This window comes from Muscardinus avellanarius (assembly GCF_963383645.1).
Source record: "Muscardinus avellanarius genome assembly, chromosome: 6".
Lineage (NCBI taxonomy): Eukaryota > Metazoa > Chordata > Mammalia > Rodentia > Gliridae > Muscardinus > Muscardinus avellanarius.
The window spans coordinates 138,620,429-138,642,983 of NC_137791.1; the positions used below are offsets into that span (position 1 = coordinate 138,620,429).

The following is a 22,555-nucleotide window of genomic DNA, read 5'->3' on the forward strand; positions in this document are numbered from 1 at the left end:
TCTTCAGCTACCCCAAGGGCTGACATCTTGCTGACCCAGGCCCTTTCCTGGGGGCTTTCCTGAGTCTCTGTCCCTGCCCCACCTCCTGCCACCCACTGACAGGGCACCACAAAGGAAGGGACAGCTGGTAAAAGGTGGACCCACACCCCAGGCCTGCTGCTCTGCGGTGCAGGCTCAGGTTGCCTGGCTGCTGGGGAGTGGCCGCCTTGTGATGATGCTTCCACCCAGGCGGTGGGCCATCGCAGAGAACCACCCACCAACCTTCCTTCCTTCTTTGTGGTACTAGGGGTTGAACCCAGGACCATACTACTTCTGAGCTACATCCCCAGCCCTATTTCCCTATTTTCTTTCTTTCTTTCTTTCTTTCTTTCTTTCTTTCTTTCTTTCTTTCTTTCTTTCTTTTTCTTTCTTTCTTTTGTGGTACCGGGGTTCCTGGAAACCCTTCTACCTCCGGGCTACACTCCCAGGCACCTATTTTATATTTTTATTTGGAAACAGGGTCTCTTAAGCCAGCGAGGCTGGCTTCGAACCTGCGCTATCCTGTCTCCACCTCCCAAGCGTGGGGATTATAAGCGTGCACCACCACGCCCAGCTATTTCCCTATTTTCTAATTTTTTTTCTTTTTTTGTGTGTGGTACTGGGGTTCCTGGAAGCCCTTCTACCTCCGGGCTACACTCCCAGACCTATTTTTATACTTTTTTATTTGGAAACAGGGTCTCTTAAGACAGCGTGGCTGGCTTCGAACCAGCACAATCCTCCTGTCTCCGCCTCCCAAGTGCAGGGATTACAAGCGTGCGCCATCACGCCCAGCCTATTTTTATTATTATTTATTATTATTTATTATTATTATTATTATTTTGGTGGTACTGGGGTTCCTGAAAGCCCTTCTACCTCCGGGCTACACTCCTATACCTATTTATACGTTTTTATTTTTGGAAACAGGGTCTCTTAAAACAGCGGGGCTGGCTTCAAACCAGCACGATCCTCCTGTCTCTGCCTCCCAAGCGCAGGGATTACAAGCGTGCGCCACCACGCTCGGCTATTTTATTTATTTATTTATTTATTTATTTTTGGTGGTACTGGGGTTCCTGGAAGCCCTTCTACCTCCAGGCTACACTCCCAGACCTATTTTTATATTTTTATTTGGAAACAGGGTCTCCTAAGCCAGCACGCACGGCTGGCTTCGAACCTGCACGATCCTCCTGTCTCTGCCTCCCAAGTGCGGGGATTACAAGCATGCGCCACCATGCCCAGCTATTTTTTTTATTTTTTTATCTTTTGCAGTACTGGGGATGGAACCCAGGGGCATTCTACCTCCGAGCTATACCTCCAGCCCTATTTTTTTTTTTTTTTTTTTTTTTTTGCGGTACTGGGGTTCCTGGAAACCCTTCTATCTCTGGACTACACTCCCAGACCTACTATATATATATATATATATATATATATATATATATATATTTTTTTTTTTTTTTTTTTTTTTTAAATTTGGAAACAGGGTCTTTTAAGCCAGCGCAGCTGGCTTCGAACTTGCTTGATCCTCCTGTCTCTGCCTCCCAAGCACAGGGATTACAAGCGTGCGCCACCACGCCCAGCTCAGCCCTATTTTTTTTTTTTTTCGTGGTACTGGGTTGGAACCTAGAGGCTTTCTACCTCCAGGCTATACTCCCAGACCTATTTTATACTTTATTTGGAAACAGGGTCTCGCTAAATTGCTGAGAGCCTCACTAAGGCTGGCTTTGAACCTGTGTGATCCTCCTGTCTCAGCCTCCCAAGCACGGGGATTACAAGAGTGTGCTACCATGCCCTGCTAGCTCAGCCCTATTTTTTAATCTTTATTTTGAAATGGTCTCACTGAGTTGGAAAGGGCCTCACTAAGCTGAGGCTGGCTGTGAACTGTGATCCTCCTGTCTCAGCCTCCCTAAGGCTGGGATTAGAAGCGTGCGCCACCACGCCCGGCTCAGGAAGAACTTTTTATGACATGAAAAGCACCACCATGCACCTGGCCTTGGGCCCAGAGCTACCTGCTCTGGCGGCTCCCTGCGTGACCGGGGCATGGCGCACCGCAGCTCCTCCATGTTGGCTCTCAGCAGCAGCTCCTGTTATGACATCAAGTGGCTCCTGCCCACCTGCAGCAACCAGCCGCCTGCCCGGGGCCGCCCACCTCCTCCCCTCAGGAGGTGCCCGTGGCCACCTCGGCTTTGCGGCGGTTGTATCGCTTGATCAGCTGCAGCAGCTGCTGCTCCTTGGGCTCCGCGTAGGTGCTCCGTGGGATCTGTGAAGAGCGGGCCGGGCACCTGTGCTCAGCAGCAGCAGTGATGTGAACGGGTCCTGAAGTGCCAGGGCCGGCGTGGCCAGTGTGAGAGAGAAGGGGCGGGTGGCCCAGTCGACGGGAGAGTGGACAGTGACTGGAACCAGTGCTGCTGGGCATCAGAGCCCCATTGGGCATGGAGAGTGGATCCTGGGTATGGAGCTGAGCTTGGGGCTGGGTGGGCAGAGGGAGGTCGCGGCCAGCAGTGTGAGGACACTGGCTTGGGCTGGATGAGATGGCATGGGCAGAAGGAGCAAGAGGGAGGCGTCCAGCTCCCTAGATGGATGTTAGCTCAAAGATAAAGTCAACTTACAGAGGGGACTAGGCTGGAGAGTCACAGGGATAGCTGGAACCCTGATCGCCTGATGCCTATCCTACTTCAGTCTTGAGTTAGCCTGCAAGTGGCCGATTGTGTAGGCCAGTCTGAACTGCATTTTCCATTACTTGTAGTTCAGAGCATCCTGACTGCTACGCCAGGGAGGCAGAGGGGGAGATGAAGAGGCCCTTGGCAAGTGGGACAGATGTGCAGTAGTCTGGAGGTGGGGATGGGAACGGCGACTCACACAGACACCTGTCACTGCCGTGGCCGGGAGAGGTGTAGTGTGATCTGTGTGTGTGCCATCTGATGGGGAGGGATGGCCTGTGGCACCCGGGGCAAAAGTGGACTCCAAGCTCTGACTCCAGGTGGCCAGAGCCCTGGCCCAGCAGCTCCCAGCACCTGCTAAGGACCCAGCAGGGGTGGTGGGCTGCGGGTCAGCACTTCCCTCCCTGCGGGCTGGGGATCCTGGTCTGGTCCAGAGCATCCTTGGCCAGGAAGAGCCCTGCCCCCACCAGCCCGCACAGGCCCATACAGTTTTATGTAGCATAAAACTGTGTTCACCCCACAAGCCCAACTCACCGGTCTTGGCTTGGCCACTGTGGAGACGGGCTCAGGCACTGGGATGGCCCGGGGCCTCGGCACAGTCAGGTTGAACTCCTTGGGCTCTGTGACCTTCCCCTTGGCCCTGGAGGGAGGGGTTTGAGCGGCTGGCACTCCCTCCAGCCGGTCGATCAGCTCCTGGACCTCGGGCTGCCACCTTGAAGGCAAGGGAGGAACAACCTCTTGGGTCACTTCCTAAGCAGGTCAGTAAGGACTGGCCCTTGGAAGCAGGGGACCCCACGCGCCTGGGTCCTCCTCGGGGCAAGGGACTAATGGGGTCAGTCCCATTCTTCTTCGGGGGTGACTACTACTTGTGGACATGGTCCAACCGCACCCCCAGAGGAGGAAACTGAGTCTGGAGGGGCCAGCAAGTGGGAGCTGGGACCGGGGCCTTCCCTGCCACCGCACCCAGGCTCTGAGGACAAGCAGCAGCCGGGACAGAAAGCTAATCTAGGCCGGAGCAGATGGCACAGATGGAGGAAGTCAGGAGCGGGAGGGGGAGGTGGGAAGGAATGTTCCGGAGCTCCACCATTGGCCGCAGGTGAAGGGAGCTGCGGGAGCTGGGGGAGCATGTGCCCTGCAGGGCACCAGCTGCCTGGTGCAGCCTTGGGGGAAGTCTGCTGGAGGGGGCATGGGAAGAGTCTGGAGGGCCACCCTGAGGTCTGGGATTCCCCTCTCCATGCCCCACACCCATGGCACAGCCTGCTGTCACCAGCCTGTCATGCCCCTCCTGCTGGGCTTCCTGGGAGCAGATGGAAGTGTGGCTTCAAATAGCTCCTGCCTCAGTCTGAGAAGCAGGGCCACAGGGAGAGGGGAGGCGCCCCCAGCCCCAGGGCAGGTGGGGAGAGGGGCAGGAGGCGCGTGGCGGGTGGGCAACAGCATGGGCACACTACTCCATTCTCTTGGCGGCTTATTCCGATGGACAACAGCAGGAACCAGCTGCTGCTGAGCTCCGGGACCCCACTGTGGCCAGGCCTCCCTCACACAGCTGGCACGAGGGTGTCTAGCCAGGAAGACAAGGGGTCCCCCAAACCCTTTCAGAGGGGAGGTGGCCAGGATGGCCTTGGTCCCAGGGCCCCCGCCATGGTGACGGAAGGCCGGGGTGAGCAGCAGTATGGACACCCTCCCACAGGGCCTGGCCTGCCCGAGTTTGCCCAAGACCCACTGGGGTGCAAAGAAGGGTGGCCAGGCCAGCTTTGGGGTGACAGGCCTGGGAGTGGGGCCCTGGAAGATTCTTGAAGGCAACAGGAGCTGAGCAGAGCCGGGATCTCCAGAGAGCCTGCTCCACAGCAGGGCTGATTCCTGCCATCTGACCTCTGGCCGCTGGCCCCGCTGGCCATGAGCTGCCCTGGCCAGGATGGCCCAGGCTGCAGCGGGGTCACGCCCTGCTCTCCCTCCCAGGCTGCGGGCTCCTCTGAGCCTCCCACTCCCCACAGAGCGCTTTCTACCCTCAAGGAGGCGTGGGGTGGGGTGCCATGGGGCCTGTTACTGCCTGGCCGCCCACCTCAGCAGGGGGTCAATCCAGTTCTCCTTCACGTGGGCTGTCTCGTAGAGGAGGCTCCACTCGTCCCTGATCCACGAGCAGAGGTTCAAGGGGTTGAAGAAAAACCTGAGGAACTGGGGGAGGGTGCGTGAGCAGGGCAGGAAGCTGGGGGCTGTGCCCTCAGTACTGTCCCTTGTCCTGACATAGACCCCCGGGGGCTCCACCCCTGCTCACCCGCCAGCCCGGCAGGGCATGTCCTTGCCAGGGGGGCACCTGGAGGACCCCACACCCACACGTGGGCTGCCTGCCTCCTGACCTCTGCTGTGTTCTGGGATTCCGGAGTGGAGTTGTGGAATTGTGCTAGTCTCTGCACACACCCCTCAGGGCACTGCCAGGGAGGCCTGGGGAGCCCCCGACTGCACCCTGCCCTTGGCAGTGGGTGGCTGGCCCGGCTATGGAATTGAGGCTGTGTTTCCTGGCAGGGGCCGAGCAGGGACCTGTCCTTGGAGGGCAGTGGGTTCCTGCAGGCTGTTCTGAAGCCCAGGGTCCCAAGTCTAACAGCGTTGGGTCCAGAAAGCACAGGACTGGTTTAGCTTCCCTGGTGGAGCCACCTCGGGGTGCTGGAAGGCTCCTTTGCATAGGCAGGACTGCAGGCAGCCCTCTGCACTGCTGCCAGAGAGCCAGGCCCCAGCCCAGGCCCAGGGGGCAGCCATGCCCACTACTCCTGGGACCTGCTCCCTGGAGGGTGTGAAGAGGTGACCACACCCCAGCTCACAGGGCCTTGTCTTGATGAGTGGCCACTGCAGACCACTCGATACCAGCGCCTGAAGTCCAGCCAGCAGGCAGCCAGGGCCCACACACAGGCCCCCAGCTTGCTGGTGACACAGGACATCTGGTGCCCTAGATAGGTCCCCCAGGGCACAGGAGCAGGTCGTGTATTTTGGAGGTGGCTGGGAAGTGACAAGCTGACCTAGGGAGGGTGGCGGGCAAGACTGGGCCCAGGCAGGACCTCTGGTCCCTGGAGCCTCTGCTGCGTGGTCACCACCCCAGCCACCTAGTCCCCAGTCTCCTGCCCCCTCTCAGCCCCTTGCTCCCTCCGCTCCGCAGCAGTGGGGCCCTTCCAGGGCTTTTGCCCGCCTCTGTGAAAGGAGCGCTATTAGAGTTTGAAGGGTAGAGGAAGCCCAGGCCAGCCTAGAGCTGAGCAGCCGGCCAGCCGGCCGCGGAGTCCAGGTTCCACACACAGGCAGGGCAGACTCCAGAAAGTTCCAGAGGCCCTGCCAGCTGCCAGGCAGTGACTCCCACACTACTGCAATCGCAAGTCGCCACCTTCTGAGATGTCAGGAACAGAACTAATACTTTATATATGTGCTACTGGGGATTGAACCCAGGGGCATCCTACCTCTGAGCTGCACCCCCAGTGCTATTTTAATTTTTATTTGGAAACAGGGTTGTACAGGGCCTCACTAAGTTTCTGGGGGTGGCCTCGAGCCTGCATGCCCGTCTCGGCCCCCCAGGTACTGGGATTGCAGGCCTGTGCACCCTATCTGGCTCTGAACCAAATTTCCCTGGGGACAGAGTCCATTCTCCCCAGGAGAGGGTGTCTATTGAACGACACCCCCCCCCCCCGAGCTTCCCTCGTTAAAATGAACCAGGAGGATGAAGGGCAGGGGAGCACCCTGGGGCTCACCTTGCAGGCCTTGCTGGGGGGCTGGGACTTGATGATGCTGCAGAAGAGCTGGAAGCCGAGCTCGTCTAGCTGGAAGGTGGCCAGGTAGCAGAGCACTGGGAAAGAGCGCACACGAGGAAGCCAGTCCCACAGAGCCTCTGACCTTTCACCTGGGGGCGGTCTGGCCCTGGGAGCATCTGGCAGAGGGTTTCTCCCCCCACCAAAGGCCTCTACCCCGCCAGGGCACAGTGCTGGTGCCCAAGTGAAAAGGAAAACCCAGGCATGGTGGTACATGCTTGTAATCCTAGTACTTGGGAGGCTGAGACAGGAGGATGGTAGGTTCGAGACCAGCCTTAGCAACTTAGTGAGACCCTGTTTCAAAATAAAAAAATAAGTAGCCGGGCGTGGTGGCGCACGCTTGTAATCCCCGCGCTTGGGAGGCAGAGACAGGAGGATCATGCGGTTTGAAGCCAGCCGCGCTGGCTTAAGAGACCCTGTTTCCAAAAATAAAATAGGTCTGGGAGTGTAGCCTGGAGGTAGAAGGGCTTCCAGGAACCCCAGTACCACCAAAAATATTAAAAAATTAAAAGAAATAAAAAATAAGTAAAATTGGTGTAGGGCATGTAACTCGGAGGTAGAACACCCCTGGGTTCAATACTCAGCAAAAAAAAAAAAAAGGGAAAAAAAAAGGAAAAAAAGAAAGAAAGAAAGAAAGAAGGAAAGAAAGGCAAAAGAAAATGAAAAAGGAACACACCCTACAGACAATACAAACATGGGCCTCAGGTCCTGGACACTGGGCAGTTGTGTTTTGTTTCTGGTATTTGGGATTGAACCCAGGAACATTCTACCTCTGAGAAACAACCCCAGCCTTTTTTAATTTTTATTTTCAAACAGGGTCCGTCCTGCTAGGTCACTGAGAGTCTCGCTATGTTGCTGAGGCTGGCTCTGAACCTGCCATCCTCCTGCCTCAGCCTCCCAAGTACTGGGATTACAGGTGTGCACCTTTACACCTGGCCTATTTAGTCTTTGAAACAGCGTCTCACTAAGTTACTAACCGCCTTGTCAAGTTGCTGAGGCTGAGACTGGCTTCAAATCTGCCATCCTCCTGCCTCTGCCTCACAAGTACTGGGATTACAGGTGTGTGCCACCATGCTTGGCTAGTTGTGTTTTTGTTTTAGTTTTAGTTTTTACTTCCATTAGTATTATGTCATCTGGCCCAGTTCTCAGATATTTTAAGTGTTCTCTGGGTAACTGGGTGAAAATGAAACCTGTTTGGATTTTAGTTTGTTAGTTTGGGGGCTGAACTGCCTCAGGCTCCTGGTGATGTGAGCAGGCACTGCTGGTTACACCCGGACCTGAGGTGGGCCCAGCTCTGGACTGGGCGTCGGCCTCCTGGCTCTCGGCCTCCAGCACCCTGCAGCCCTCACCCCACTGTCTCCTCAGGCTGGACTAGCCGCACATCGCTGGGCCCACAGTGGTCACCAGCCCCACGAAGTCAGGGGTCAGAGGCATCTCACATTTCGTTCCCCGATGGTGCAGGCTGTGGCGTGGGCCTTGGGCCCTGTCCACCAAAATTCTGGGGCCAGGGTCAGGAGCAGCCTAGGACAGGTGTGTGGCTGTGCCTGGGCTGCCCTCAGGGGCCGTCTCTCTCAGCCAGGCTGGGCCTCCTGGGGCAGGGCCATGTGGGAGCCTGAGGTCTGTTTCCCCATCTGTCAGGTAAGGGAACTCAGCCACCCTGGGCTGACCACTTAACTGGCAGAAACGTGAGCGCCACCCACTGCCTGAGGAGGTCTGTCCTGCCGCAGCCTGTCCTGACAGCCAGGAGCCTCCCCCTGGGTCACCTGTGATGGGCGCCTACCCTGGAAGAGGCTGTAGTCGGCCCACAGGCAGAGCCGGCCATCCCGCACGTAGAAGGCGTCCACCACAATGTTCAGTAGCTTCCGGTACTCCAGGCAGCCAGACAGAACCTCCAAGATGAACGCCTGCTTCTGAGGGCTCAGGGCCTGGAAGAAAGCAGGAGGGCGCTCGCCAGGGCCGGAGGAGAGTGAGGGCAACAGCGGGGCGGCAGCCCCAGGTGTCTGGAAACCCGGAGCGGCGACCAAGGTGACTGGGCCCAGGTACGCCCAGGCTAGGGAGGGCGAGGAGGTCAGAGGAGGAATGAACACGGCACCCTGAGACGGTGGGAGGAGCGACACGAAAGGCTGACGGTACACGGACCTCACTCGCATGAGAACACGCACGTGCGTGGGCCGGGCAGGGCACAGAGCCTCGGGTCCACGGACAGAGCTTCTTTTCTTTTTTGGGTACTAGGGATTGAACCCAGGGACATTCTATCTCTGAGCTACACCCAGACCTTTTCACTTTTTTTATTTTGAAACAGGGTCTCATAGAGTTGTGGAGGGTCTCACTAAGTTGCTGCGGCTAGCCACGAACCTGTGATCTTTCTGTCTCAGCCTCACTAGTACTGGGATTACAAGTGTGAGCTGCCACACCTTTTTTTTTTTAATGTGATACTGGGGATTGAGCCCAGGGATATACTACCAGTCCTACACCTCCACTGAGTTGCAGAGGGCCCACTACGTGGCTGAGGCTGTCCATGAACCGTGACCTCCTGTCTCCGCCTCCCAAATGCTGGGATTACAAGCGTGCGCTACCACGACCAGCTTTTATTTTGAAATAAACAGGGCTGCACTAAGTTGTGGAAGATCTCACCAAGTTGCTGAGGCTGGCTGCCAACCTGCAATCCTCCTGTCTCAGCCTCCCAAGCGCTAGGATTACAGGCGTGCACCACCATGCCTGGATGTCTTGCTTTGTCATTTAGAGAGGCCCTGTTTCAAAATAAAAAATAAAAATGGCTGGGGGTGTAACTTGGAGGAAGAATGCCCCTGGGCTTAATCCCCATACCAAAATATAAAATTTAAACTTAAAATGTGTAGCAGGGGGTATAGCTCGGAGGTCAAATGCCCCTGAGTTCCATCCCAGATCCGCAAAAAATATAAATAAAATAAAGTAAAAAAGGGCTGGAGGTGTAGCTCAGAGTTAGAATGCCTCTGAGTTCAATCCCCAGTGCCTCTCCCCCCAAAAAAGGCAAGAAAAAGAAAGTTTTCAAATTAAGTTCTGAAAGTAATTAAGTTTTGGAGTTGAAGGCAAATGAGGCTGAGGTCGCCAGCCCAGCAGGGAGAAGGACAGTGGGGGCAGTGTGCTGAGCCTTCCCGAAAGCAATTTGGAAATACGTTTCCAGAACCTTGTTTTCCAGGCCTTTTAATGCAGTAATTACACTTCTGGGAACCCAAGGAAGCCATCCAAAATGCAGAGAAGGCCCACAGCAAGCTTTCAGGACAACAGTGACTGCAGCGGCCAAGCAGGACCAGCTCCGGCCCAGCAGGAGTCGGGGTCACACGCATCTCCCCAGGCCGTGGGCCGGGAGGCGACACAGTTAACACGCCACGCGGCCAAGTGGGCGTGGGTCCTCCCAGTGGGCAGCAAACACTGGGAACGGGCTGCCTCTCCCTTCTGCTTGCTCCTCTGCACCCACATTTCCCTGCGACTGGCCGGTGATCCTTCTACAATAGCTTCAGAATTATGCCAAGAGTGGTGGCGCACGCTTGTAATCCCTGCTCTTGGGAGGCGGAGACAGCAGGATCGCACAGGTTCAAAGCCAGCCTCAGCTACTTAGTGAGGCCTCTGCAACTTAGTGAGACCCTGTTTCCAAATAAAGTATAAAATAGGTCTGGGAGTGTAGCCTGGAGGTAGAAAGCCTCTGGGTTCCACCCCCAGTACCACCAAAAGAAAAAAAAGAATTACTAACAGGTTCCCCACAGCCAGCCACCCCCTTTAACAGGCCCTGCACTCAGCAAACCACCTTCCTAAGGTGCTGCGCTGAAAACCTCAGAGCAGCCAGACCAGAAGCACGCCCTGAGCCCCCACAGGTCACTCGAGTGGTTTTCTTTTGCTGAGCCATGTTTTTTTGTTTGCAGTGCTGGGGCTGCACCCAGGGCCTTGGGCAAGCTAAGCACATGCTCTACCACAGAGCCAGGCCCCAGCTGCTAACATAATGAAGAAACATTTGAGTGGGGTACAGTTAAGCATGCCTGCAGCCCCAGTACTTGGGAAGCTGAGACAGGAGGATCACAGGTTGAGGACAGCCTCAACAATGTAGCAAGACTCTCAGTAACCTAGCAAAACCCTGTTTCAAAAAAGAGGGGAGCCAGGCATAGTAGTGCACACTTGTAATCCAGTACTCGGGAGGCTGAGACAGGAGGATTGCAAGTTCACGGCCAGCCTCAGCTACTGAGTGAGGCCCTCCACAACTTATTGAGATGCTAAGAATAAAAAATAGGACTGGAGGTATACCTCAGAGTTAGATGCCTGTGAGTTCAATCCCCAGAACCAAAAAATAAAAAATAAAAATTAAAAAAAAGGGAGGAGGAGGAGGGAAGGGGTGTGACTCAGAGGTAGAATGTTCAGGAATTCAGTCCCTAGTACCATATGACACAAGGACAGAAGAAAAAGGCGAAGGAGAAAGAGGAGAAGCAGCAGCATCAACATTGGTATCTAATTTTTTAATTTTGATTTTTTTTTTGTACCAGGGATGGAACCCACAGACATTCAACCTCTGAGCTATACCCCCAGCCCTATTTTTTATTCTTTATTTGAAACAGGGTCTCACTGAGTTGCAGAGGGGCTCACTAAGTAGCTGAGGCTGTCTGCGAACCAGTATCCTCCTGTCTCAGCCTCCCAAATGCTGGGATTACAAGCGTGCGCCACCACGCCCAGCTTATATTTTTATTTCTTTTATTAGCAGTGAAATTTTCATAGGTTAATTGGATACCTGCATTATCCTTCTGAGAATTAACAACTTGTTTTCCTGGTTAGCTCTCTAATTGGATTACAGGTTTCTTAAATCACTTTTCCCCTCCTTTTATTGGTACTTAATCACTTTTTTGCATTTTATTTATTTATTTGTGGAACTAGGGATGGAACCCAGGGGCATTCTACCTCTGAGCTACACCCCCAGCCCTATTTTTATTCTTTATTTTGAAACAGGATCTCAATGAGTTGTAAAGGGCCTAAGTAGCTAAGGCTGGCCACGAATTGCAATCCTCCTGTCTCAGGCTCCCAAATACTGGGATTACAAGTGTGTGCCACCACGCCCGGCTGCATTCTCTTTATTTATTTATTTATTGGTGGTACTGGGAATGGAACCTAGGGGCCTTCTACCTCTGGGCTACACTCCCAGACCTATTTTTATATTTTTATTTGGAAACGGGGTCTCTTAAACTAGCTGAGGCTGGCTTCGAACCTGCGCAATCCTCCTGTCTCAGCCTCCTAAGCGTGGGGATTACAAGTGTGCGCCACCAGGCCCGGCTTGCATTCTCTTTATTTATTCATTTATTTTTTTATTTTTTTAATTTATTTTTTTGGTGGTACTGGGGGTGGAACCCAGGGGCTTTCTACCTCTGGGCTACACTCCTAGACCTCTTTTATACTTTATTTTGAAACAGGGTCTCACTAAGTTGCTGAGAGCCTCACTAAGTAGCTGAGGCTGGCTTCGAACCCGTGCGATCCTCCTGTCTCAGCCTCCCAAGCGTGGGGATGACAAGCGTGCGCCACCACGCCCTCCCAACTCAAGGCACTCTCCCTCCAAACTTGGCCTTTATCACAATGTGGCATTTGTTTGGATAAAGAATTCCCCAAAGAGCTCATGTACTGAGTTTGGAGGTGATACACTGGAATCAGGGAAGGTTGTGATCTCATCAGTGGGTGAATCATTGTAACAGTAATCTGGGTAGTAGGGTGTGACTGGAGGAGGCAGGTCACACTCCATGGCCTTGGGGATTGTACTTATGTCCATAGACCTTCCTCTCAGTAGTTGTGGTTTCAATTTCCGTGATGTGAGAGTAGAACCCTTGCATTCTCTCCCTTTCTCCCTCTCTCTCTCTCTCTGCTCCTCCCACCACGCCCTGAGTTCTGCAGACATTGGGCCTAACACAGACTGAACCCCTGAAATCTCCAGAACTGTGAGCAAATAAATCTTTCTCTAAGTTGTGGCTGTCAGGTTCTTGGGTTCACAACAGTGAAGATGCTGACTGAAACAGACTTCTTCTCTGTCTCTGGGTTGTCAGGTCCTCCCTGCATGTCTGCATCCAAATTCCCTCTTGTAAGGACATCCTCATGGATTAGGGTGCATCCTAAATCAAGGATGCCCTCATCTGCAGATTACCACTTCCACCTGCACAGATCATATGTCCTAATAAAGCCACTTATAGGTAGGCAGGGGCAGAACTATAGCACATTCTGGGGCTCAGGATCTAGCCCTCCACCTGCCCTTCACGGCAGCCTACTGTGCAGACTCTGCAGATCAGTTCCTGAGTTGTGTAACTTTGTGGCAGGTGGCAGTCTTAAGCCTTGACCCAACCAGGTCAGTGTATTACAGCTGGAGATTAAAGTGGGCTGTCCAAACTGGGTCAGGCCCCAGTACCCCATTGTGCTTCGTTTGGCTTTAGAAGACTTGTGAAGTGATCTGCAGGGGCCAGAGCCTCTGAAGCAGGCTGCCTTTCCTCCCAACGTGGGTGTCATACTGACCTCAAAAGCCCAGCAGGTGCCCCTGGGCGTGTAAGCTCTACCCATTGCTGCCAGCTCACTAGGTGGCCTTGAGGTGCTGTACTCCCTCCAGAAGGGCACACACATGGCCACGAAGCCCAAAGACACCACTAATCCACTAATAATCTGTTGGTTGTTGAAAGAAGGAATGAAGAAAGAAAGAGAGAGAGAAAGAGAAAAAAAGAGAGAGAAAGCCCTAAACTATTCATTGCAGCAACCTCATTTTCCTGTAATGGTATTATCAAGAAATAAAGACAAGCTGGATGTGGTGGTGCACACCTGTAACCCCAGCACTTGGGAGGCTGAGACAGGAGGATCACAGGTTTGCAGCCAGTCTCAGCTACTTGGTGAGGCCCTCTGCAACTTAGTGAGACCCTGTTTCACAATAAAGAATAAAGTAGGCTTGGAGGAGTAGCTCAGAGGTAGAATGCCCCTGGGTTCCATCACAGTACCACAGGGGGAAAAAAGAAAAGAATATAGGCATGTGGCTTGGTGGCGCACATCTATCATTCCCGTACTCGGGAGGCTGTGGAAAGATCGAGGACAGCCTCAGCAATCTAGTGAGCTTCTCAGCAAGCGACAACAGTGAGACCCTGTCAAAACAAAAAAGTAAAAGAGACTGGGAGCATAGCTCAGGTACAATACTCCTGGGTTCAATCCTTAGAACCACCATAAAAAAAATACCGCAGCGACCCTCCCTTTGTTGTTTGAGGAAAGAGCCCTTTTCCCTGCCCACATCCTGTCTGGCCTGAGCCGTTCAGGGGCTTGTGGAGGGTACAGATGGGGGAATCGGCAAGTGCAGGAGGTCTGGCGGTGTAGCTGCACTGTTGCAGAAGCACCAGAAGGCCAGTGTGGCCACAGCAGAGTGGACACAAGGCAGGTGGGGACTGTGAGGATGGGACACCCACTCTGGGTGCAGTGGGAGCTGGAGTCTAAGCAGTTGAGGGCACCCTCTGTGCCATTTTCTCTGGCCCTGCGGGGGACGGCAAACTGCAAAGGGCAGTGTGCTGCGCAGGGAGGCCTGGAGGGGGCGTCCATGGTGAGCCAGCAGGGGTCGGAGGGATATAGGCTGAGCAAGGGGGGCCTTGGCTGTGGAGGCTGGGCTGTTGGCTGAGCAGGTGTGAGGACCTTGTGGGGCTGCTCACTTCTGGAGAGGTCACACGGGACTTACCCATGGGCCAGGTTGGCACCCATTGGCCATCCATCCAGGAGAGGAGCTATTGGCTGTGGATGGGTGAGTCCCGGGCTCCAGAGAGAGGCCAGGGTTGGAGAGAGGGTGGGGAGCTATGAGCTGGCATGCCGACCAGGAGCCTCCGGAGGGCCCCGGGCCTGAGAAGGAGGGCGCTGGAGAGGAGCAAAGCCAGGGCATCGGCGCCTTCTAAGGCTGGAAGGGACACTGGGCCAGAGTGGGCTGAGACAGCCCAGAGATGTGGCAACACAGGTGGGAAATGAGACTGGAGCCAAGGCGGAGGCGGAGGAAGCCTGCCCGAAGGACTGGCTGGACCTCTGCTTTTTGTTTTTGTTTTAGTGGTGCTGGTAATTGAACCCAAGGTCCTTCTACCTCCAAGCTATACCCTCAGCCTTATTTTATTTTTTATTTTTTTTTGTGGTACTAGGGATAAAACCCAGGAGCATTCTACCTCCAAGATATAGCCCCAGCCCTATTTTATTTATTTTGAAACAGGGTCTCACTGAGTTGCAAAGGGCATAAGTAGCTGAGGCTGTCCTCGAACCACGATCCTCCTATCTCAGCCTACCAAATGCTGGGATTACAAGTGTGCACCACCACTCCCAGCTCAAATCCTACTCTGACACCAGTGTGTGTGTGTGTGTGTGTGTGTGTGTGTGTGTGTGTGTGTGTGTTACTGGGGATGGAACCCAGGGGCATTCTACCTCTGAGCTATACCCCTAGTCCTATTTTTTATTCTTTATTTTGAAACAGGGCCTCACTGAGTTGCAGAGGGCCTCACTAGGTAGCTGAGGCTGGCTGTGAACCTTGATCCTCCTGTCTCAGGCTCCCTGATTCTGGGATTACAAGCGTGCCCACCACATCTGGCTCTATCTCCTTTATTACCTTAATGTTTGCGTCAGGTCCCTGCTTAGCTTTGCATGTAGTCATGTTAATAATTTAAGGAGTATTCATCTAAATACCAGTAATACAAGGCTTATTAGCCCTAAATTGACCTACTCTGTCTCATCTCCCTTAAATATTGAGGCTAGGTTTGCAGCATCCTATTTCAGACCCCTGGCATGGTGGCTAGCTGTCTCCAGCCATCGCCACCTTCCAGGATCCCAGGTCTGATACACAGGCCTCCTGAAGCGTAGTGGACATTGCCCCTTGGATGATAAGGACATCTCTGGAGCCACCTCCGAGAACCAGCACCGAGACAGTGATGGACCACAACACAGTTTGAATAGCAGGCTTCAAGACGTCCAGCTCTTGCCTCCACCTCTCCCCACAGCAACCGAGACATTAGTAGGACATGGATTTTTTTTATATACTAGGGATTGAACCCAGGGGCATTCTACCTCCCAACTACATCTCCAATCAATTTATTTTTACATTTATTTATTTATTTATTTATATTTTTTGTGGTACTAGGGTTGGAACCCAGAGGCATTCTACCTCCGAGTTACATCCCCAGCCCTATTTTGTATTCTTTTTTTTTTTTTTGGTGGTACTGGGGTGGAACTCAGAGGCTTTCTACCTCCAGGCTATACTCCCAGACCTATTTTACACTTTATTTGGAAACAGGGTCTCAGTAAGTTGCTGAGAGCCCCACTAAGTAGCTGAGGCTGGCTTTGAACCTGTGCGATCCTCCTGTCTCAGCCTCCCAAGCGCGGGGATTACAAGCGTGTGCCACCATGCCCGGCTTTGTATTCTTTTTCTTTTTCTTTTTTTTTGTGGGTTTGGCATTTGACCTCCGAGCTATACCCCTGCCCTATTTTTTATTCTTTTATTTTGAAACAGGGTCTTACTAAGTTGCAGAGGGCCTCACTAAGTAGCTGAGGCTGTCTGCAAACCGTGATCCTCCAGTCTCAGCCTCCCGAATGCTGGGATTACAAGCGTGCACCACCACACCCGGGTCTATTTTTTATTCTTTATTTTGAAACAGGGTCTCAATAAGTTGCTGAGGCTATCCTCGATGTTGGGATTACAGGTGTGTGCCACCACACTGGCTTGGGCATGGATTTGATGATCTTTCCTGGAAAGTGACATGCCCCCTGATACCTGATATGTGTCACCGGCCCAGCCTCCCAGGAACCACAGCGGCTGCACAGACCCACCTGCAGGGAGGTGGCCGCAGCCTCCAGGAACTGCTCAGGACTGTCCTTGTCCGGCTTGAATCTGTCCAGCTGCTCTAGCACAATTTCAATGCATTTCCCATAGTAGGCCATCTTGCCAAGAGGACCCTGAAAACAAACCATGGCAGTCAGTTCTCTATGACTTCCGGCTTGCCAGCTCTTGGTGGGAGACACAGCTGCAGGACCCTTACCAGCACCAGCAGGAAGGTCAGTGGGGTGCTGGGGACCTCGATGGAGAGGAACATCGAGGCGAGTGGGCAACTGGCTCAGGTAAAATGAGGCCCACTTCCCAGACAGTCGCCCTCTGACCTCTGCTGCCCGAGCTAAGCCTCAGCCCCAACCTTCTCTGCCCAGAGGTTCCTAGGTGCCCCTGAGCTCCCAGGTGCTTTTAGTGTCCCTCAGCCCAGCCTGGGAAACTGGCTGTTCGTGACAGGCCCTGCAGGGCGTGGGGGTGCTGTGGAGGAGCACCCTCCTCCTTGGCTCCACCTGGTGCTGCCAGTGGTGGAGGATGAGGGCCAGAGGGTCCACGTGCCCAGGTTCTGCGGGGTGGGGAAGGGCAAGGTTGGAAAGGTGCCTGTGGCCTATGTGCCCGGAAGGGAGGAGGGAGCCTGGGTTTGCTGGGGCCTCTATGATGGGTAAACCTGAGAACCAGGTGCCCGCAGCTGGGGCCCAGAGCCCCTTCCTGAGACCAGCGTGTGCTATGGCAGGAGCCCTGCTGCTGGGTCCCCTGCAGGAGAGATGCTCGAAGCCCCACCCATGCCCTGGTCCCTGGCCCACAGCTTGGCTCTCAGGCCTCCTCCTCCCGGGCGCACACCTAAGCCCTAAGCAAAGACTGAGCCCAGAGGCTCCAGGACTGCGAGCCCTGCCCTGTGGGGTCTTTCTCCCTGGGGAAGGTAGTAGTACTTTTCCAGGCTCCCTGCTTCAGGTCACTCCCGCCTGGGAGGTGGGGGGAGGAGAATGGTGACTTTGTAGGGCAGCCGCAGGGGTCCACTTCCACCATCTGCATTATGCCCACCGAAGCCCGTTTTTCTCAGAACAATGCAACTGGTGGAAAGCAAACTTAGGAGGTGAACAGGGAGGGGGTCCTCATGTGCCCTCTGCCTCCAGCCACACGGAGCACCGGGCAGGAGCTTAGAGCTGTGGGCGGTGGTCTCTTCAGCTTGCCCCAACCCCTTCGCATCACAAGGCCTGGAAGCCCCACTCCCCTTCTCCTCGGTCCTCTCACTCAGGTCTCTCACTGGTTCACAAGGTCCTTTGCATGCTGGACTTCATGATCCTCTCCGTTCTCCTCTGGTGAGCTCCCAGGCATCCCTCAACACCCACCTCATGCATCACCACCGGTGAGGCCTTCCTTCCTCTCCTGATACTGTCCGAATGCCCATTAAACCGCCCTGAACACCGTGCACCGGGCTCTGCTTCTCCAGCTCTGTGTACTGCCATGCCCAGTTTTAATTTATTACTTACTTTATTTATTTACTGATGGTTTGATTGTGGTACTGGGGGATTGAACCCAGGGTCATTCTGCCTCCAAGCTACATCTGTAGCCCTATTTCTTTATTTTTTATTTATTTTGAGACAGAGTCTCACTAGATTGATAAAAGCCTCACTACTTGCTGAGGCTATCTTCAAACTTGTAAGCCTCCCAAATACTAGGGTTACAGGTGTGTGCCAACACATCCAGCTTATTTACTTTGAAATGGAGTCTGGCTAAATTTCTGAGGCATGACACCACTTCACCTAGCTATTGAGCCCCCCACCCTACCCCTCCTCTTTCTTCTTCAGTAGTACTGGGGATTGAATCCAGAGGCATTCTATCTTTGAGCTACACCCCCTGCCCTGTTTACTTTTGAAGGAAGGCCTCACTGAGTTGCTGAGGCTGGCCTTGTCCCTGCATTCCTCCTGTCTCAGCTTCCCAGGTACTGGGATTACAGGCGTGCACCGTACTCAGATCCTCAGGCTTTAATTCAATGGTGAAAACCCATCTACATGGGGTGGGGCTGGAATTCCCAAGTATTGAGTTTTTATCCTCTTGGTCCTTAAGTCCGCTTAATCAGGGCATGACTCTCATATTTAAGGCACCTTGAAAGGTGGGTGCCACCCACACTTTCTGTTTCTTAGCAATCCTTTAGGACAGAAATGGGAAGGTACAAGGTTTAAATTCCATCAGACACAAACTCCTTCAACACAGTTAACCACTAGAGGCCTCACGTACATAAGATCCCACATGTATGTTAATTAAAATGTTCTTTTCCCATGGTGAAAGCCGGTCTCCTAAGAACTGCTGCCAAGTCACGCCCCGGCGGCTTATGCCAAAGCACAGGCCCAGGCGGCCGATTCTGCCGGGTGCTTCTCATCTCCACTCTCCCCTTCCTCCCAAGTAGTAAAGTCCTGATTTTGAGGTGAGCCTACTCCTGGTCCACTGAGATGACATTCCCCAGCCTCCCTGGCGGCTCTGTATGGTCATATGATTAAGTTCTACCTCCGAGGAGTAGAAGGGTGGGAGGCTGCCGGAAAGTCCACCCTGCCTCTTTGCCACCTGCTTGGGCTCAGAAGGTGATGGCAATAACCTGGGAAGCTGCTCTGGATCTGGGAAAACAGGGTAAGAGCGGCAACTCGAAAAGCTAGTCCCTCGTGATGGGGCTGGCACACCTCCTGCACTTCCTCCCCATGGCCCTCTTATTTATTTATTTTTACAGGTCTTGGCATGGAACCCAGAAGCATTCTGCTCCCAGCCCTATTTTTTATTTATTTTTATTTTTTTATTTTTATTTTTTGAAGGTCTGGGGATGGAATCCAGGGCATTGTACCTCTAAGCTACACCCCCTGGCCTATTTTTTATTCTTTATTTTGAAACAGGGTCTCCCTGAGTTGCAAAGGGCCTCACTAAGTAGCTGAGGCTGGCTGTGAACTGAGATCCTCCTGTTTCAGTCTCCCAAATGCTGAGATTACAAGCGTGCGCTGCAACACCTGGCTCCATGGCCCTCTTTTATGGAAACATAAAACATCTCGTTTGGACCTCTGTAATGATGTTGAGACTCTGTGTTGCAGCCAGCAGAACCTAATCCTAACTAATATACCCGCTTCTTCAAGGTCAGACTTTTCCTTGAGCGGTTTCAAACCATGAGGCCCAGGCAGGTCCTCTGAGTAGGGGCATGTCCAGGCTGTGGAGCCGGCAGAGGACCAACCCTCAAAGGACAGCAGACATTCACCCAACAGTGACACCAAGTGTCTACCCCAAGCTCTGGAAGCGTGGCTCTGGGAGGAGCAGGTTTTACGGGGAAGACTGAGAGGGTGATTTGAGACAAGTTGAATTTGAAGAGTCTGTTGGAGGTCCAAATGATGACAAACAGGTAAATGAGTCTGAAGTTTCAGGGTTCAGGCTGGAGAAAGTTTTGGAAAATCTGGGCAGAAAAGGACTGCTTACAATTCTGCATTGGCTGCAGGAAATCACCTAGATGTAGGGGGCAAGAGTGGCTTCCAAGACCCAATCCTAGGCTTGGAGGGTGAGCGAGTCCAGAAGGGGGTCAGAAGGAGGCTGAAGAGTAGCCAGGGTGGGGTTGGGGGGAGAGGAGAGGGTGCTGTCTTCCCAGCCACGTGAGTTCAGCGTGTCACCGAGGGGAATGGGCAGCTGCATCAGCTGCCACCGAAAGCTGAAGGAAGACATGGGATTGGGTCTTGAGCGCTGGACGCAGAAGCACCACAGCCGTGGACTCCTGTGACAAAGGGCCTCAGAGGGGCGGTGGGCGGTGTCTGACTGGAGCGTGTGCAGGCAGGACTGTGTGGAAGCCCTGGAGGTGAGAGGCACCTCTGGAGGGTTTTGCTTTTTAGGGAAGCCAAGATTGGGTGAGGTAAATCAATCAAGAGCTTCTAAGTGAACATGGGAGGCAGGTGTGGGCGCATACCTACGATCCCCCAGGTGTGGGCGCGTGCCTACGATCCCCCAGGTGTGGGGCATGCCTACAATCCCCCAGGTGTGGGGCGCGTGCCTACGATCCCCCAGATGTGGGGCATGCCTACGATCCCCCAGGTGTGGGCGCGTGCCTACGATCCCCAGGAGGGGCTGGGAGGCGGAGACAGGAGGATGTCAGGTCAGCGACCAGCCTCACAACATAGGAAGACCTTGCTTCAAAATAAATAAATACCCGGGCGTGGTAGGCACGCTTGTAATCCCCGCCCTTGGGAGGCAGAGAGAGGAGGATCACACAGGTTCAAAGCCAGCCATGCTGGCTTAAGAGACCGTTTCCAAATAAAAATATATATTAAAAAAATAGGTCTGGGAGTGTAGCCCGGAGGTAGAAGGGTTTCCAGGAACCCCAGTACCACCAAAGTAAATAAATAAAAAGGACTGAGGTGTAGCTTGAAGACAGAAAGCCTCTCAGTTCAATCACCAGTACCTAGGTAAAAAGTGAAGGTGGGGTGGACCAGTATGTAAGAGATCTCAGATGGCCCAGTGCCTAGAATTGAAAATTTTATTTATTTATTTACTTTTGGTGGCACTGGGGATAGAATCCAGGGGCATTCTACCTCCAAGCTACATTCCAACCCTATTTTTTATTCTTCATTTTGAAACAGGGTCTCACTGAGTTGCAAAGGGCCTCACTAAGTAGCTGCGGCTGTTCACAAACCATGCTCCTCCTGTCTCAGCCTCCCAATGCTGGGATTACAAGTGTGCGCCACCGCGCCTGGCTCCTATAATTGAATTTTAATGGACCAGAGAGGTGAAGGAGATTGGAACCCCCTGAGCACTGGGACCCTGGACCAAGTATAGCAGGGAATGCTTCTCAATTGTGTCTAAGGAGGCTCTAACTCCCTCTTTTTTTTTTTCCGGGTCTGAAAATGGGACCTAGGGGCATTCGACCTCCAAGCTATACCCACTGCCCTATTTTTTTAATTATTTATTTTGAAACAGGGTCTAAGTTGCGGAGGGCTTCACTAAGTAGCTGAGGCTGTCCACGAACCTCTGATCCTACGTTTCAGGTTCCGGAATGCTGGGATTACAAGCATGCGCCACCACGCCCGGCTTTGCCTCCCTCTCTTGGGGCTTAGATCTGCACAATTCACAAACGCAGAAAAGTGGCTGGATAGGGTCAGGAAAGCAAGGCTGCCCGGGGAAGGCAGCAGAGCTGAGTGGTCTGGGTCCACCTCCTGCAGCCAGGACACCTTGGAGAGGTACCTCAGCAGTACATGGAGTTTTAAGTGAGAACACCTATTTATTTTAGCTATTTACTTGGCACATAAGTACTTCGGTGTTTTTTTTTTTTGTGTGTGTCTATATGTGTTTTACATAAACCCAAAATTATCGTACTATTGGGGAAAGTAGCAAATATGGGAAAATGTCTTTTTAAAAAGCATCTTTTAGCCGGGTGTGGTGGCGTACACTTGTAATCCCTGAGTTTGGGAGGCAGAGACAGGAGGATCCGGGTTCTTGGCCAGCCTCAGCTACTTAGTGAGGCCCTCTGCAACTTAGTGAGACCCTGTTTCAAAATAAAGAATAAAAATATCAGCTGGGCGTGGTGGCGCATGCTTGTAATCCCAGCATTTGGGAGGCGGAGACAGGAAGGATCGTGGTTCGCGGACAGCCTCAGCTACTGAGGGCCTCTGCAACTCAGTGAGACCATTTTTCAGAATAAATAAAGGGGGTGGAGCTCGGAGGTCGAATGCTTCTGGGTTTCATCCCCAGACCTGCCAAAAAAAAAAAAAAAAAAAAAAGAAAAAGAAAAAAAAAAGAATAAAAATATCAGGGTGGGGATATAGCTCGGAGGTAGAAGGCCCCTGGGTTCACTCCCCAGCACCCCCCCCCCCCGCATCGTTTATTGTGGCCATGAAAAACGAAGCGCCATTAATTATGATGGAGATGGGAAGAAGACCAAAGAAGTAGCGCAAGTCAGAAAATGGGAAGCCAGGAAGAGGAGACCTAGAGAAAACGCAAAGTCGCGGGTGGGAGGCCCCGGGGGCGCGCCTCCTCCGCCTCCCGCGGCCCCGGCCCTGCCGGCCCGGCCCGGTACCTGCGGCCGCCAGACTTCCGCGCCTCGGCCTCCGCGGCGGTGCTGGGCGCCCGCGGGAGCCGGCGGACGCGGCGCAGGGGCTCCCTGGGCTCCGGGGTCGCCCGGGCCCGCCGCCGGCGTCGTTTGGAAGCCGTTGCCTAGCAACCGCCGCGCCCGCGCGCCCGGCCCCGCCCCCGGGGCGCCGGCGCGCGTGGTCGGCGGGCGCGCGCGCGGCGGGCGGCGGGCGGCGGGCGCGGGGATTGGCGGCCTGGGCGGCCGGCCCCGC

General features: G+C 53.8%; 1 protein-coding gene across 1 annotated transcript in view; it reads right to left on the minus strand.

Annotated features, from left to right (window-relative positions):
- CFAP99 (cilia and flagella associated protein 99) overlaps positions 1–16,378 on the minus strand; it is a gene marked incomplete at both ends in the record, with an annotated part of 32,845 nt that extends 16,467 nt beyond the window's left edge. Inside the window, 7 exons of the mRNA XM_080697295.1 lie at positions 2,022–2,096; positions 2,192–2,272; positions 3,207–3,384; positions 4,732–4,844; positions 6,398–6,492; positions 8,235–8,379; positions 16,268–16,378. Of these exons, the coding sequence (XP_080553421.1) occupies positions 2,022–2,096; positions 2,192–2,272; positions 3,207–3,384; positions 4,732–4,844; positions 6,398–6,492; positions 8,235–8,379; positions 16,268–16,378 (798 nt within the window). The remainder of the gene's footprint in view (positions 1–2,021; positions 2,097–2,191; positions 2,273–3,206; positions 3,385–4,731; positions 4,845–6,397; positions 6,493–8,234; positions 8,380–16,267) is intronic.
- Positions 16,379–22,555: the final 6,177 nt, after the last annotated feature.